Below are 17,654 nucleotides of genomic sequence, written 5' to 3' on the forward strand. Positions count from 1 at the left end.
AATTGACACCCAAAGCCGTTGTATACACCAAGGGCTCATTAGGGGTGCATATGGTCCAGATGGAGCTCCCTGCCTGAGAGGTCCAGCCAGGTGGGTGCCTGTCGAATGTGACAGATGCCCAGTCTACACGTGAATCTGGAGAGAAGGCTTTGGTTGCCCCTTTCATCTGCCTTGAAAACAACTTTAAATCAACTCAAAAGCTCCCCCCCAGATCCCCAGCCCCGACTCCGGAGGACATTACAGTTGTCCCTTGAACAACACGGGTTTGAACTACACGGGTCCACTTATAAGTAGTTTTTTTCCAATAAATATTTTGGAAAAATTGTTGGCGATTTGCGACAATTTGAAAAAACTTACAAACCACGTAGCCTAGAAATATCAAAAAAATTAAGAAAAAGGTATGTCACGCACGCATGAAATATATGTAGATACCAGTCTATCCTTACACAGGCATAAAGGTGATATTTAATATAAAATTTTATAATGTGTTAGTTTTCTTACTCTTCTATAACTTTGCTTTCAAATAATTATATTACATACAGTGTGCTTCTCTCCTAATTGGAGAAACTGTATCAGCCTGTCATCATGGGTCAGTGGTTTTTTTTAAAAACGTAACTATGTTTCCAATACTGTATTATGAATGCGACTATAGTACTGTGTGCCATACACAATTTTATACTGATTAGTATATAGGCTAGGCTACCATAAAGCAAGCATATTATTGCTGCTTCTTCATGATCAGTGCATGAATCATTATAGCTGTAAATAAATATGAATTTCTTTTTAACATTATCTTTTCCTTTTTGCTGTCTAGTGTTAGTAGCACCTGTAACATCTGCAGTGTTTTGTATCATATAAGACAATACTGATGCAGGTACTGACAGATGACTCGTCTTGTAAACAGACGAAGTAAGCTTATGGTATTAATAAATACAGGACAGTATTGTAAACGTATTTTCTCTTCCTTATGATTTTCTTAACATTTTCTTTTCTCTAGCTTACTTTATTGTAAGAATACAGTGTATAACCTAACACAAAAAATATATGTTAATTGACTTCCAGTCAATAGTAGGCTGAGTTTTACTTAGGCTACTATTACTATTACTATTAGTTAGGCTAAGTTACTATTACTACTATTACTTAGGCTAAGTAGTTAAGTTTTCAGGGAGTCAAAAGTTATACGCAGATTTTTGACTGTGCAGCAGGTTGGCACCCCTAACCCCCGTGTTGTTCAAGGGACAACTGTATTTAAGGAAGCAAGATGATTTTAGGGTTATAGGCAGTACACTTCTGAAGACACATCCAGAATTAATTCCTGCATCACTTTCTCTCTCTCTCAGTCAAGTGAGAGTGAAACCATTATTGTTGGAAGAATTTTGGAACTGTTTTACTTTATTAACAAAAGGTAAATCATTGGCAGAACGTCAGTACTTTAGCTATCATTAGAAATAAATACTTGGGCTTCCCTGGTGGCGCAGTGGTTGAGAGTCCGCCTGCCGATGCAGGGGACGCGGGTTCGTGCCCCGGTCCGGGAAGATCCCACGTGCCGCGGCGCGGCTGGGCCCCTGAGCCATGGCCGCTGAGCCTGCGCGTCCAGAGCCTGTGCTCCACAACGGGAGAGGCCACAACAGTGAGAGGCCCACGTACCGCAAAAAGAAAAAAAGAAAGAAAGAAATACTCGTTACGTACTTCACAACGGAGGGAGGTGCAGTCTTTAGGGTTTGGAACCTGGCTGCTCAGAGGGTGGGCCGTGGACTGGCAGCATCAGCGTCACCTGGGAACTCGTTGGGAATGCAGAGTCTCAGGCCCCACCCCAGACCTACTGCATCGGAACCTGCAGTTTAGCAAGATCCCCAGGGGATTCATGTGTACATTATATTTTGAGGCGTTCCACCCTAAGGCTGGTACTGCCGTCTGTTGACACTAACCTCACCGTGCCGGCGTCCCGGTTCTCGTCTTTGTTTCACAGTTTGACTTTAGAGCTCTAAGTTGTTCTTTGTTCCTGTCTCTTGCTTTGTACCTCGTTGCTTTGTGTTCTGTTGTACTATTATGGGATCTGTAGGAAAGGGAAGCTTCCAGAAGAACCACTAAGCCCCGTGTGGCTGGGAGATTGAATCAGGGGAGCAGCTGAGTGGACCCCTCCTAAACTGTCAGACAGCAGGGCCCCAGCAGACCTGGGCATAGGGCAGGAAACCTTCTCAATGGGGAAAAACCCATTTCCAGTTTTTCACTTGAATCTTAAAATCAAATTTAAGATTGGCCTACTCCCTGTGAAAATGGCCCTGAAGATTGACCCTGAGTGGAATCCAAACTGGGAGACTTTTTTTTTTCCATAGTGAGGATGAATTTGTGTTAAGATATTCACAGTTTTTCCACCCAACCCTACCCCTGTGAAAAAGGACGTGTATTTATGAAACAGCTGGATGGGGCAAAATGACTCTGTGCGTGCATGTGTGCGTGCGTGTGTGCATGTGTGTGTGTGTGCGTGTGCGCGCGTGCGTGCGTGTGCGTGTGTGTAGCCACAGAATATGCTCTTTTCCTTTGAGATCCTCTGGCTACTTCAAGGAACAAATCCTCACCCTTGCTCACATTAGCAGCATGAGCTAATCAGCTGAAATACCCAGCATAGAATGTTCTTTTATCCTTAAGAGAAAAAGTTGTATTTTAATTAGGTATTTATAGTGGTTACAAAGCAGCTCTTCAAGAGAAGTTGTAAGAATCTGGCCTTCCTTCTAAGGCATCACTGTGTTCACATCATCCTGAAGAGAGGCTGTGTATCAATCTAGTCCAATTGGTGATAAATTTACAGCTGGGTTCTGCACAGCAGATTTACAACAACAAATTAAGCAGAAGGAAGATGGGTCATAAATTTTGGCTGCCACAGTCCGGCACCAAAGAGAAGGAAAGAGAATGGTTTAGCCAGATCAAAAGTCAATAATTTCAACATAAAGTGCTAAAGCTACAGCAAAAACAATTTATATGGAAAGAAGTTTTTGTTTTTTTTTCCTTCTCATCCTTTTCAAAATTAGATATTGGAGAACACAATGAAGCACCCATACTACAGAGGTCTTATTAAATAATCTGTGTGTTTTCTCAATTTTACAAGTGGTCCAAATGGCACAAATCTTTCCCCACTCCTCCCCTATTGAAGGTAGCTCCCCTTTAAGATGACTGAGGAAACACGTGGGGAAAAAAGAGAGTTCCCCATGAGACTGGTGACTTGAGAAAGAAAGTTTTGTGAAAGGAGGGGAGGCCAGACACAATTCCAAAGCCAGATGATTTGGGAGGAAACATACATGTTCTAGAAAGAAGCAGCCCCGAGGCATGCGTTATAGACTATTATAGCTATATTTTATACTGGAACAGGGATCTCTGCCCTGAAAGGAGAAAAGCAGTCAAGGCCACTTGAGTCAAAAAGGGTGGCGAGAGATGGGGTATTACCACACTGAATGCGTGGGGTGTAAAGCGTGTATCAAGATAATCCCCAATAGTGAAGGATGGCCTTGGAGTGTCCCTATATGTGCCAGAAGTTTAGTTCTGTTCAAGGAGAGCCCCTGAATCAGTGGCCTCACCACCGACAATTTCCCATCTTCACTGGTAAAGGATGCTATAAGGCCAACTGCCAACCCGGGCATCACTCTAACCCATGAAGAAGCATTGGCTGGCTCTGTGGACATCGCCAGGCACTTGGTGTGAAGTGACCACATGATTTACAAGAAGCACACATCATTTAGAAGTGCAGAAGAGCAGGCAATACTAGTCACTGTTGGATTTATACCTTCAACTGTGGAAAGCTTGTTTTTACACGTTCAGGGGAAAGGTGAGTGGGATTGCACAGCACAGAATTTGAAAGTGGGAGCTTCTAATCTGGACACCGTGGATTCCATGTACATGGGTGGACACACTGTTTTCTGGCCACCTAGCAGCCACTCACCCCACTTCTAGTAACGGGTTTAGGGACCCACTCCTCCTCCATTTGAGTTCTGGGTGGCTCCGGCGAGGCCCCTTCTGGGCACCAACTCCAGGGATGGGGAGTGACCCAGGTCTAAGCCAGTCAGAGCATCATATTCCCCTCAGCCCCGGTGATGGGCTGAGAGGCAGGCGCATGACCCAGTGTCTATCAGTGAGATGCTGCAAGACTTCCACTGAGAACCCCCAGGACAGAGACTCTTCCTTCATGCTGGACCTGAACCAGCTCTCCACTGTCCCTATCCTCAGCCCATGAAAAGATGAGAGGGACGTAAGGAAAACGTATCAGAGCAAGGGGTCTTCAGCCTGGAGAAGAGTTCTGCTGTCCTGAGTCGAGGAGGTCGGGGGGCGCTCCAAAAAACCGTTCCTAGAGACACGAGGCAGCCACCCGAACATGGCGGCCGTCTGCTGACGCAGCACAATTGTTCCTTTGCCCTCTCTACCTACGTGAGCAAAGGAAAAGTAACTGGAGAGAGATGTCAGGGCACAGAGAGGGGACAGCAGAGGGAGTAGCCCCTGTGGGTGTGGCCAAGATGTGTGACTCCTGTGTGCCACTCAGATACTGCAAGGCATCATTGGTCAGCTCCAGCCACCTTGCCAGTACCCTGCTTAAGAGGGGTGGCTGCCACCAGGAGACCCCAGCACCCAGAAGCTGTGAGGCAGGAGCCCCTCCCCCATCAGGGAACTGTGGGCATATGGGGTGGTCGCAGGAGCCAGCCCTCTGAATAACGCCTGCATCCGTCCGCTTCATACCAGAGGCCACATACCTTCATACCACAGGGGAGGGACTAGGAGAGAATTTAGGGATCTGTTAGAAGCCCCACCCCTGGGAGGAGATGGGGGTACAGGAGACACCGGGGAAGGAGGGGAAGGTGGGTGAAGAACAAACCACACCGCCTCCCCCAGACAGCTTCCTCAGGCCATAGGTCAGCCGGAGCTAAGGGGATGGGCGGGCATTGAACTGGATCTGAGACTGAAGTTTTAGCCTGGACCAGACTGCTGAGTTATTTAAGGCCAAAGGGAACAGAAACCTCTGCGATCTGTCCGAAGTATCATCAAGGAAAGGGGATGAGATTTGTCAGAGCATATTTAAAAGAAATAATTGGAAAAAATACAAAAGGATTCCGTGTTCAGGATTCCATGTTCACTTAGTTCAGGCTGTTCAACATACTGGTTACACAGTTGTCTTGAGACCACTAGGGGAGATCCTGTCTAAGAACGGAGTGTGCCCAGCATGACTGGAGCTGAGAGAGGGGGAGAGACAGCAACCTGGGTCTCAGTGACGGAGTTTGAGCCCCTGCGTCAAGCCATACCTGAAGGCAGGCTTACTCTGCAGTTTTCAGTTACGTGGGTCAATAAACTCTCTGAGCCAGCCTCGGTTGAGTTTTCTATTACTGTCAGCAGAAAGAATCCTGATACAGTACACACATACATACTTTTTCTTGGGGAGAAAGCATAGCTTTTGTTGGATTCTCTAAGGGCATTGCTAAAAAAAAGGGTATGGCTCAGGGAAGAGAAACTCTAGAGCTCAAATCCAGTGACCTCATTGACAAATACAAGACCATCTAATGAGATGTGCAGGACTCTACAGGGATATCATGGAAGAACTAGGTCAGAACGTCCTTGGATGTAGGGACTGGAGCCTGACTCTGGTATTAACTGGCACTCAGAAAATATTTGTTGAATGGAAACCAGCAGGAAAATTATCACAAGTCATACTTTACATGCAAATTTTCAGGAATATTTTCAGGAAAATATCTAATGTGTGAACATCTAAACTGCATTTCCATGTTCTGACAGATGGCCCATATTAACAGAACTCTGATTACAGAAAAAAAAAAGAAAAGAAAAGAAAAAAGAGAACCTAAAATTATTTATTGCGTGTGTACCACGTGCAAGCTATACAACTTTTAACACTATTGTGACTACCAAATTTATTTTTTAAAAAGACCAGCTCTATATATTCCCATTTCTCAGAGACAGTTCCACCTGTTACCTAGAGAAAGAAAATGACCCAGGGGCTTTCATGGCTGGGGCAGGGCTTTGGACCCTGAGAGTCCAAGGCTGTATTCTCAAGGTGGAACCAGGGACCGCCTGCGTCAGAATCACCTGGGATGTGTATTTAAAATACAGGTTCCTGGGCCCTGGCCCAGACTTACGGAATGAGAATCTCTGCAGGAAGGGCCCTGGACTCTGCATCTTAGCAATCTTCCCAGATGATTTTATGTACACTAAAGTTTGAAAAACTTTACCTCCTGAAATCTGTTTGTTTGCCCATGTGCATTCCGCACAGCCCCACGGGAGGTCGTTCTCTGGGGAAAGAAGCCCCCATCCTAGGTTGGGGGGATTTGAAGGAGGCCAGGGTTTAGTGAGATCGTATCACCCTCCTTGAGGTCAAGGTCAGTCTAGGCCATGTCAGAGGTAAGGGGTTGTGTGCGTGAGGGCCTCTGAATGAAGGCCTATGGAAACCCTCCCTGTGCAGGTGAACATAACCAGTGTAGCTGGGGGGACAGACTCCCGGAGCCCCGAGCTCTGTGAATGACACCACACATTCTAGACCTGATTAGGTGCTACCTTCTGTTGCCCTGGAGAATTTCATTTGGAAGGAGGGATTGTTGAAATAGACATAACTTATTGTTTTATTTGGCAATTAAAGTCCCTGAAGGTGAGAATCATGGCTTCTACCTCTCAGAGCTGCTGTCCCCTCTCCAGGCCACTACCGTGTCCACTACATGGCTGACCACTCTCTAGATGCTTCCAAAGTCTTCAGTTTGACCGGCCTTCTGGTTTATTTGAGACCAGGGGGCTAAATTCCCTCTCCTGCCTTGACCGCCTTCCTGGGATAGCTGTCGGAGCTTCCTCTGGGAGGTCGCTCTCCCAAGTTCTGCAGACGTCTGACTTGGGTACAATTGACTCTGGGGGTGGGATTGATTGACTGAGGCCCATGCATGCCCCCCTTCCCCTGGCCACAACAGTCCGTTCAAGAATGGGCAGTGACTTAAGCATTCTGACCAGAGTGAGCCTGATGACTCTTGCTGAGAATTTGGGGTCACAGGCTCTCTTTTCCATTGGTTATGAGCAAGGAAACCTGTAGTCCCAGGTGTTCTTAGCAGGCTGCTTGGGGCTTCAAGACGAGGGCACAACTGAGAGTGGGACCAGTATGAAGGAAGCACAAACAAGAAGTGGGGAGAAACTGGGACCTGAGTGCATCTTTGAGCCTCGATAAAGAGTTTCTTGAAGCCACATCTACCCCTTAGCTGCTCAGTGATTTGTATTAATAAGTACCTCCCTCCTTTTATGTGTGTATTTAAATCATTTGGGGTTGGGTTTTGTTTCCTGCCCTAATTGCATCCGAATATACCTTCAGCTCCCCTTATCTCTCTTGCAGTAATGTACCCCAGTCATCTTTGATCCTTCCTCCTTGACCTCCTCAACTGAAAAAACCCCACAACTACCTATGAAATGGGGTGAGACGGGTGGTGGAAGTAGGTAGTAGGGTTAATGGATTCATGGCTTGTTGAGACTCCATGCCCAAAGAATATTGATTAATAGATCAATGTCAACCTGCAGGGAAGACCTGTCCTGCTCAACATTTTAATCAATGACTTGGATGAAATAGGAGACATGCTTAGCAAGTCTCAGATGACACAGAGCCGGAGGAATTGCTAATATGACAGATGGTAGAATCAAGATTCGAAATTATTTTGGCTGACTTGCCCAATAATCAGGATAAATCGAAACTCTTGCACCTATGCTCAGAAGATCAATGGTCCAAGCAGTGGACTGGGGACACCGGGCTTGGCGGATGTCATAACGTCACAGAACTTTACGTGAACCATAAGCTCGTGGTGAGCCAGAAGTTGAGGCAATTAGTAACACAGGTAGTGCAGTTTCCAAAAGAAAGCCTCACCTTGCATCTACTTTCCCCAGTGGGATAAAGAAGTGGAATTTCCTGGGAAGCAGTTTTCAGCTCGATATATGAAAAAAATTTCTGACGGTTCCAATAATGGAACAGACCTCCTCCCAACATTGTGAATGTAATAGTCATTACATCAGAATGTACTAGAAAGATTTCTATTATGGTGGTCTTCCTTTTAAAGCACAGAGTTTTTAAATGACTTTCTTTAACAACTCATAAGTCAAAGCAGTACACACATAAGCAGAAAAAACAGTAGCCGAGCTCAGCACCTTTGGAAGTTTGCTTCCAGTCCAGCAAAGAGCAGCCCCATCTAAAAGGAATATCTAGAATCTGGACTTGGCCCCGTTTCACATCACTCCAATCACAGACCTATTCCTCAGCACTGCCCCCATCTCCATTCCGGCTTTGACTTGGTCCATCGTTAGGCCTGCTTCTGCCTTCCACTTGGCTCCATTTCCCGGCTCACATCCACCTCCCTGAGCATGAAGACCCCACAGACAGAGCATTGGGAAACCAGACCTCCTTCCCCATCCCTGATCGTTGACCCTGACTGCCCGGGACTCTGCAGCTTCTCTGAGCCAGGCTTGGTTTCATGGACCACCCCAGACCATGAAGGCATGGGACAATTTTTCTTTTCTTTTTTTTCTTTTTCCCTGTTGTTCTGAGCACTCCATTTTACTCGTTAACCCAGAGAGATTGGGAAGGCAGGCCATGGCATCCTTATAAACTTAGAATGTGATTTTAGCAAGATGGTTAGGAAAAATAAGTTTCACTTCTATGAACATACAATCGCATGGACAGCTGTACTCACATGTTTCTCGCTGAAATGGTCCACCTCTCTCAGAAGCTTCTTTTGGCAGTCAGGGTTGGTGGCCAGGAGGTAGGTGGCGAAAGAGAGAGTGTTAGTGATGATCTCGTAGCCGGCGATGAGGAAGATGAAGGCCTGGCCCACCACCTCATCCACAGTCAAAGGCTTGGACAGGAGTCTGGGCTGGTGTTGCTGGGAAGGGTTCACTCTGCATTCAGTGGCAGAGAAGACTTGCCCGACCATGTCAAAGTTCTCCACACCCACGGAGGTGGTGGAGTGTCGGGCATCCAGGACCATTTGGAGGAAATCTCTCCGCCTCTAAGGAACAAAAGAAGGAAGAGCATATTTTGGTCTTAGCGTCACATAAGAGAGGCTTCTTGGAGCACAAAAGAAGATGTGCACACGCAGCTTTTATTTATTTATTTATTAAAAATTTCTTATTTTTATTGAGGTGACATTGGTTTATAACATTATATAGGTTTCATGTGTAGGACACTCTATTTCCACTTCTTTTTTTTTTTTTTTTTGGCTGCGCAGCGTGTGGGATCTTAGTTCCCCAACCAGGGATCGAACCCACACCCCCTGCAGTGGAAGCACGGAATCTTAACCACTGGACTGCCAGGGAAGTCCACATGCAGCTTTTAAAGAGCTCGAGAGGAATGAGGATTTTCATTGCAGGGTTGTCTGAGATGGAGAGAACCTGGAACCCCCCTGCCCATCCCTCACTGTGGCACTGGTTCAGAGACTAGCGCGGCCAGCAGCAGACTGTGATGCTGCCGTTACAGAGGATGAGGCTGCTCTATCTGGGCTGAGTCGAGAAGATGTTAAGCCACTTCGATAAGTAAAAAGAGCAAGTTGCAGGACAGTATACATAGGAGAATCTCATTTCTGTAAGAACAGAACATGGACAATATCTTTAATTATGTTTGTCCCTGCATAGAAAATGTTTAGCAACATCCATACCCCCCAGTTCACAGTGAGCTGAGGAGCTGGGAAAACCAAGGGGGCTTTTATTGTTTTTACTTTATCCGTGTTTGTATCGTTGGCTGGTTGGTCTTTCCAGCAAGAAAGCAACTGAAGCCTCATATGGATTTAAATCAAAGCACGTGCTGGCCCTCCGTCCCCCGCTCCACTGTTCACTTCCCCACCGTCTAGGGCTTACTTCTGCGCCATGTGTTTCTCACAGCAGGGAGTTAACAGGACCTGGGGGCGGGGGAGGGAACTAGCTTTGGTAAAGCCTGTCTTCAAAGTCTCCAGTCTGTATTTTGCATCCCTTAGCCTAGCCTCCTCATGTGGGTCCTTTTATCCTCAGTAATCTCCTACCCCATTTAAGCGGTTAGAGGTTTCTTACCATTTCCTCCTACCTTCCTTATCAGCAATCTGCATATTCTTTATGTTTTTACTACCCCTAATGGTAGCAATGGAAGTGTTTACGTATGGCTTTAGGGTTGACCAAGTGTGTACCCGGCACATCCCATCTTTGAACAGCTCTTTGATGTGATGAGTGACAACCAATACGTTACTCTTTTCTGAAGTTTATGGGACTCAACAGCATAAGGGAGAACATTAGAACCACCAACAGAAAAAATGATAATTTCAGAGAACTTTACTTGTTGTTTCATTGTCTCAACCGGTTGGCTTCTGAATTCCTATTGCATTAATAATCTATGTCACACACGTTAGCATCTGTTAAGGTGGTGGTTATGTCACGTGGGGTCGCTTGCGTCTCCAGGGCAGGATCCTGCCCCACCCCGCTCACACACCATGCCTGTACTGTGCCGAGCACATGTTAGCCATGCAGTAAATAACTCCACAGGTAAACATGCAACGCCCTACGTGCATTTTGAGGAAGGCTGTGTTGGATCTGCTCGCAACTGCGTGCTACTTGGAGCAGGAACCTTGGAGACATGAGGCGTTTGCAGCTCTACTGCTTCCCAGCTTTGTGACCTTGGGAGGTGTCTGCTGAGATTCCAGCAGGGCTCCCAGCTAAGCCTGTGGGTGGCAAGAACCTTGAGACTTAGGAGGCAGGGCCTCAGTGTCCTGCCAGTCTGCTTGGGTGGGAATGGCTGAAAGAATGGCCCTTTCCACCCTCTTTCCACCCTAGCCCTACTCGTTCTGCTTCCCAAATGGCATCCACAAGGGTTGGCTTTCCGCCAGCTGCCTTCCTGTTGCCTGGTCAACAACTGGGACTCTACCCCTGGTCCCGGGGCAGGGCACGATGGCACGCGTGGGAGGTGAACATCCTCTGCTCTGTCGGCTCCTGGATGCTAGCTGGGGACCCCAGCGCATCCCCGGGCTCTCTCTTGGCCGGCACGTTTGAAACGCCTTGGGTGCGGTACAGCTGTGGTCCCTGAGGCTTGCTTGTGGCTTTGCTGGAGTCGTGTGGGGGCAATGATGGAGGGAGGGCACAGGCACATCCACACTGTTGGGTTTTCCCCGTGGCAGAGCTGCAGCTGGCAACCTTTCCTCTCATCCCGGCTCAGCCAGGCTGCTTCAGGGCTATGGAGCCTTACAGAAATCTGTCTTAACCTCCAGCTCCAGAGGCCAGAGGAAAGGGCTGCTCTCTGGGGCCTGTGCACTGGAGAGGAGCATTAGTGTAAATGGGTTTCTTTTGTTTGCACTGCATCACGGAGGCTATTTGAACACTGCCCATTTAGGACTGCAACAGTGCTGGTTTATGGTTATATCCAAGAGAAATATGCACCCTGATAGATGTAGGTGTCTAATCCACCCATCGGCCAGAGCTTAGGAAAATATTTACCTTTTAACATCTGTGCTGCATTTTCCACTGCGCAAACACACATCTGCTTGATGGAATGTCTACAGAGTTTAGATGGGTTTAAAGCAAGTTTTCTTAGTAACCATATAGCTCTGTCTTGACATGGGCAGTCCTGGATTTGTGGTTGGGAGGTTTTTCTCAGATCAGCTCATTGTTTGAAACAAATAGCTCTCGAGTTTATAAAAGGAAAAGCTTGAGGCGATCCCAGTAATTGGACCTTTAATAACCCCTCACCTCTTAGTAAGCTATTTGGTGCAACGGGGTTAGAATTTTCAGCCTGATTCTACAACCAGTGGGTTTCAGGCTGGGGGCGGGGTGTGTGACAAACCCCATATGCGTGAAGGAGGACCTTCACCGCAATACTAAGGTTTGAGAATGGGACTTCCCTTGCCACTCCTTCCCCGGGCTCCATCCTCACCCTGGAGAGGCATGAACCTGGATGAGAACGGTCTGTCCTTTTAGACGGCAGAGCTGGGCCAGGGACACCAGGGAGCTGATTCTTCCCACACCTCTAAGGGCGGCAGGTTGAGTTCTCAGTGGTTTGGGCCAAAGGGCTGTGAGCTCGTCTGCACCTGTGAGCTTCCGTCACCTTCTGGTCTAGGACACGTTGGCTGCACAGGATCCAGAAAGTGAAGCCGGGCAGGCCGAGGCTGTGCCTGAGGCTGCTCCGTGCTCCCAGCCACTAACTGAGCCCTGATCTCCCGCTCGGCCAACGCTGCAGCGCTGGCCCTCCGTCCCCCGCTTGGTGATCCCCCCTGAGCCGCCCAGTCTCTGAGAAAACACGCCACAGCTACATCTGACACAAGTCAGCTCAGGAAGACACTTCAGCCTTGTTTCTTCCTTTTACGTGGTTTCCTTGACTGCAGTAAGGGCCATAAAGAATAGCATTATACATGCATGAGCACAGGCAATATTGAAATTCTTTTCCTTAACACTGAAAACTCCTATTTCTATTCTCAGCCAAGTTCAGTCAACAAATATTTACTCGATTCCTACTGTGAGCCAAGCATAGGGCAAGTCTTCAAGGAGGAAAGCGATTTCTAGGTCTCAGTGAAGCACGCGAAGCCCTCAACCACGCATTTTGCAGCAACGCCCTCCACGCAGATAGGGAACGCGGGGCTGGTGACAGCTGCCTGAACTCCCCTCTAATGATGATGCTGTTGGTGCTGTAGAGCCCCATCTTGCTGTTTTTCAATATAAAGAATACACCGATGAAAAACACGTGGGCGAATTTACCCAGAAAACTCTCTGAGGCTGCCCGTAACCTGGGCTGGGAGTGATGCTTGAAATAGGGAGGCCCGTGGGCTTGGGGGAGGACAGCTTGAATTCTACTCGCCTGGGTCAGAGTGTGGACAGATTGCTCTGGGCTTCTCCCCACCGCCCTTCCTGCTTGCTTTCACCTTTCTCTCCTTATTTACCTCTCCTCACTGCCCCGCCTCAGCCGCCCCGGCAAGCTCTAAGGGGTAGGCCACCGAAGGACAGCATGGCGTGGGTGTGTGGGGTTGGGACTGGAGGGAGAGAAAACAGACAGCGACGCCAGCTTAGCTTCTACTCCATTTCGATGCTGTGTCCTATTAAAATACGTTACCTCGTCTGCTGCTTGCTGGTCCCGCAAGGCCATCACATTCCTAATGAGTTTGTTAAAAAAGCCATTCAGTTCATCTCGGTTCTTATTGGGCAAAATCCGGGCCAGTGGGACCATTATGGATGGAAATGATACTTGAAAGAGAAAAACAAAAGTGGCATTGAAAAGGGGGTGAGAATAAACCAGGGCTATTAGATGCCTGTTGCCAGGAAGCGAGCCCTGGCCTTGAATCGGTCTTTTGAAGGCCTCTCTTCCCCTCTGAACTGCCGCTGCTCCGAGCAGGGTTCTATCTTATTCTACCTCGGGACTCCTTCCCCTTCCTTGCCATAGTAAGCCCTTCATAAACGTCTGTACAGTTGAATCCCCACTTCCATCTACCCCTCAAGTCTCATGCTTATAAGTTAATTTCCCAGGTCCTAGAGATGAGGGTCCAAGGTCTTTGTACTTCATCAGGAAAGAACAGATTGCAGGCCATGTTTCAAGTCTTAGCAAGTAGTAGAAGCCGATCTACTTACTTAACTTTCTGGTCATTTGCATTTTTTGTTTTTCCTTTGGATCATTTTCCCCAGAGCTGCCACCTGAATTGTCTCTAAGAGCTGCCGCTGCAGCTGCTGACAAGGATGCCGGCCTCGTCCCCTGTGGGCACGTCCCTGCACACCACGTGCAGCCTGTGCCCTTGCCACCATGCCCTGGGCATGACAGGCCTCCATGACGAGGCTCCCCGGGTCAGGGACACTTGTCCCCTCTTGGACGGTAGCCTGGGCCGTGGGCCAAGCCCGTCTCTGGGGAGCTCAGCTCAGTTCAGCTCCTCAGACTTCACGGTGGGCCTACTGTGCACAGGCATGTGTGGGAGCCGGGTGGGAGGACCCTAATGGACCCACACCGGTCTCAGGATGCTCCGCCCCTTTTCAACAGCGGGAGCCTGAACCAAAGTGACGCAGCAGGGAGGGAGGGCTTGGAGTGGCAGCAGCCATGGAACAACGGACCCACCTGCCCTGCAGGCACTCCATGGTTGACGGCGAGGGCATTTCCCTGGAGTGCAGAGGGTGAGGGGCGAAGGAGGAGGCTGCTTGGACCCCCAGAGCGACAACTCCTACGATGTCAGTGCAGAGCAGAGGGAGGCGACAGGGGCTTCCACAGAAATTGACTCAGAAATGGGAATGAAACTAACCAAGGAATGAATAGAATTTACCAGCCCAGCAGAATGGTTAGGAATTATGGCAATAATCAATAACCATAATAACAACACTTCATTGCTTCCATAAGAAGCAAGAAGGTACCGGAATTGGCCAGAGGGTAAAAACTCACTTCTAAAACAGAAATAAAATAAATGGACTGGTCTCCACAGCATTCGGTAATCTGCTAGTCACCCATCACATATGATTTCTAATTCACTCTGCGTTGGCTTCAAGCAGAGAAGGGTTCTAAGGAGGAATCTGCTGGGGGTGAGAAACATGCCCTAGAAAATGAAAGGTTTGGGTTCCAGTCTTGGCTCTGCCTTTCTAAGCCTCAGTTTTCTCATCTGTAAAGTGGGGAGGAGAATGCCTTCCTGATGGGGTGAAAACCAGCACTAACAGAGGCGATGCAGGCGAAGCACTCAGCCCGGTGCACGGCGGCCATGCTCGCTAAGGCAGTGATGAGCCAGGCCAGGGCTACCTGTGTTGGTAATAAGTGGCGCCAGACTGGTGCAGAGGAGCCTGGGCGGCTCCAGGAAAACAGGGGCTCTGCAGGGCAGACTCTGCAGGGTGACTCTCAGAGACACCCTGAGTACCCTCTCCAGGTGGCAGGGGCTGAGCCCCGAAGCTGCCTGGGGCCACCGGGGTGTCACGGGGTCTGCCCAACTTGCCCAGTTTACCCCCCCTCCACAGGAGCTGCACTTACAGATTAAAACCAGGATCGGTTTGGGGATGGAGGTTGCGAAGAAGCGCCGGCAGTGCTTCACAAAGGGGTGCCCGGGAGCCTTCTGGGAGTTCACCTGGGCGCCAAAGGCGACGCTGGCAACCACATCTGTGGTGTAGCAGCAGTAGCACCTGTGGGAGAGAGAACAGTTTGCGTTTGGAAAGGACTCAGCCACGGGCCTCCCCATCCTACGCACTCCTGGAGGGGCACGACTCCATCGTCTACCTGTTTGAAAGGGGAGCTTCTGGCAGATCCGAAGCGAGGTGGTGGGAGAGCAGCCCCCAGGATTAGATCCTGGGGGCATGAGAGCAGAATTTGAGGGGGAAACATAAACACATAACAGCCCATCTAGAAAAAGTTGGGGGAGGGGAGGAGAGCCTCAGGTATTCAACTTTCAGCCTTCCGGTAGCTGCAAACCGGACTCAGTCAAAACCAAGACGTACACTTTACATTTTCCTCCCCAGGAAGGAGGGAAAACACTTGACCCGAAGCCTATGTGCTTTACAGAGGCCTTGCAGAGGCGATCCAAGGCCAGGGCCTAACGACTGATGGATGTACAGCAAATTGTGATTGATGAAATTCACAGCCTGGTTTTCTAGTTTTATTAGCTCTGTCTCCCTCTTCTTCCTAGTGATTTTACAGTTTTCGTAAGAGCAACAAACAAAAAACCGGGGCCCTTTTAGGCTCAAATAAATACAAGACAAACTTTGGTACCAGCTTCGTGAACGTATGTATATTATTATAGGAAACACACATTGCACTTTAGAAACAAACACAAGGAAAAGGGTCTGGCAGTAGCTTCAGAAAAATTAACCTCTTAGGCTCTAGGAAACCTGCCCCCCAAATGGCCCTTTTAAGCTAGAATAATTCTTTTTTGCTATGTCATAGGGGTAGCAGGTTGCTTGTAAAAGGCTCACACGGGGTGTTCATATCCTTTGGTAATGAAAAGGTCTGTTTTTCTGGCTTGAGGTAGGCGCATGCTTAGTTCCTTTTCTTCACAAATCCTATAGCCAATCACTTATCGTCAAGGACTACACCACATTCCTCCGGGTGACGTCTTTTATTCTGACTGTTTTTACTGAAAACGTTTCTATAATCGATGACACATTTCCCTGTGACAGCAAAAACAAGAATTCGACTACTGAATGTGATTTCTTCTGATCCTAACTGTTGACGATGTAAAGGTTTTAAGAGTTGTTTACTTTGTTTTTATGGCTGCTGGGCCCATCTTTTCTTTATCCAACTCACCATCTCATGACCAGAGAGAATGTAGAGGAGAGAGTTTTGTAAACAATACGGTAGAATGTAAATGCTGGTGATGATTATGTTATTATTTTATTAACAATGATAATAAGAGCGAGTTGGCTTCTGGCTAATCTGCTGTGTGACTCTTCATCTGGTATAAACCATAATTTAGCACAGGACAATTAGGCAAAAAGCCAGACAGTCAGTCGTTTAAACTGAGGGCCCACCACTAAGTCCTGGCTTCTAGCCTGAGGCGTGCCACCGTTTTTCTTGAATTAAAAATGCATGGACTCCTCCCCCCCAACCCCCCGCCCCCCAGGACCCTGTCCTTTCTGCCCAGACATATCTTGCCCACTCCTGGGTCTATAGAGGTCGGAGGGCGAGTCCACCCACAAAACACTGCCCACTCAGGGTTCCCTCCACAAGCCACAACCCCCTGGGCTTCGTCTGCGTTTGCTTCACGTTTTCCGTGGGTTTCATTTCTTCTTCTCAGTCCACCCATACTTTTAGGAGCTTCTAGCATTTCCATAGTTTGCTGGTCCCAAGGTAATTGTCTGGCAATTACGTACAGTTACAAGAAGCAGCAATTCAAACGCGTGATTTCTCATCTGTAATGTAGCCACGCGGCGCCCTTACCTCTGGATGTCGAAAGCGTCCCTGGATTCTGCGTAGTGCTTTAAGTGGGCCAGGAGCAGGTCGCAGGCTTGTCTGATCAGAGGTATCATCTGATAGCAGATAACAGAGGTGTAATTAGGACACCATGCAGGGAGCACACCTAAATTAGCTGCAGATGAAGAGGTTATATGCGGTGCTTCCCGGAAAAATGGTCATCGTTTCGAATGTAGCTTTCACGCACCTAAGATTCAAGAGGAAGATCTAATACTCACAAATATTATAAAATACGATCGCTGTAAACGTCTATTTTAGTTGAAGCAATCTGTTTTTTTTTTGAAAGCAAAAAGAAGGAAGGATTTAGAGTAAATACTGTGAAATAATTATGAAAATGATCATTAAATGCTTAGAAATGAGACTCAGTACTCAGTTTCGTGACATTTGGTTAGTATTAGAGAGTAAATAGGCCACAATCCATATGTACCAACTCTGGAATTAGCCCAAATCCCTGTTTGCTTGGTTCCAATTATACTTCAGATCCTCCACTAGCATATAGAATCTCAGTATTGAAAGGAACCTAAGGTCGTCCATTTCAACTTCTTGTTCAGTACGAAAGTCATTTGTACAGCATGTGGATGGACGGTTATTCACTTCTGCTTAAGCTGTTCAAACCTTCAAATATAGGGAACCCTGGACTTTAAAAGCCTTCAGTGCCCATGCAGGACAACTACTGAATTTCTTTTTTTAATACTAAAATGTCTTTATTATGGAAAACACCTAACATTCACACAGAAAGAAAGAATGGTATTATGAACGTTCATGTAGCTGTGATGCACCT

At 47.7% G+C, this 17,654-nt stretch overlaps 1 protein-coding gene across 1 annotated transcript in view; it reads right to left on the bottom strand.

Annotated features, from left to right (window-relative positions):
• Nucleotides 1-17,654, bottom strand: part of TBXAS1 (thromboxane A synthase 1) — a 151,073-nt gene that overhangs the window by 42,426 nt on the left and 90,993 nt on the right. Inside the window, exons 6-9 of the mRNA XM_082662137.1 lie at nucleotides 16,841-16,929; nucleotides 14,942-15,090; nucleotides 13,064-13,194; nucleotides 8,700-9,014 (exon numbers count right to left, since the gene is read on the bottom strand). Coding sequence (XP_082518263.1) covers nucleotides 8,700-9,014; nucleotides 13,064-13,194; nucleotides 14,942-15,090; nucleotides 16,841-16,929 — 684 coding nt within the window. The remainder of the gene's footprint in view (nucleotides 1-8,699; nucleotides 9,015-13,063; nucleotides 13,195-14,941; nucleotides 15,091-16,840; nucleotides 16,930-17,654) is intronic.

Source organism: Grampus griseus, assembly GCF_964374135.1.
Source record: "Grampus griseus genome assembly, chromosome: 9".
In the NCBI taxonomy this organism is placed as follows: Eukaryota; Metazoa; Chordata; class Mammalia; order Artiodactyla; family Delphinidae; genus Grampus; species Grampus griseus.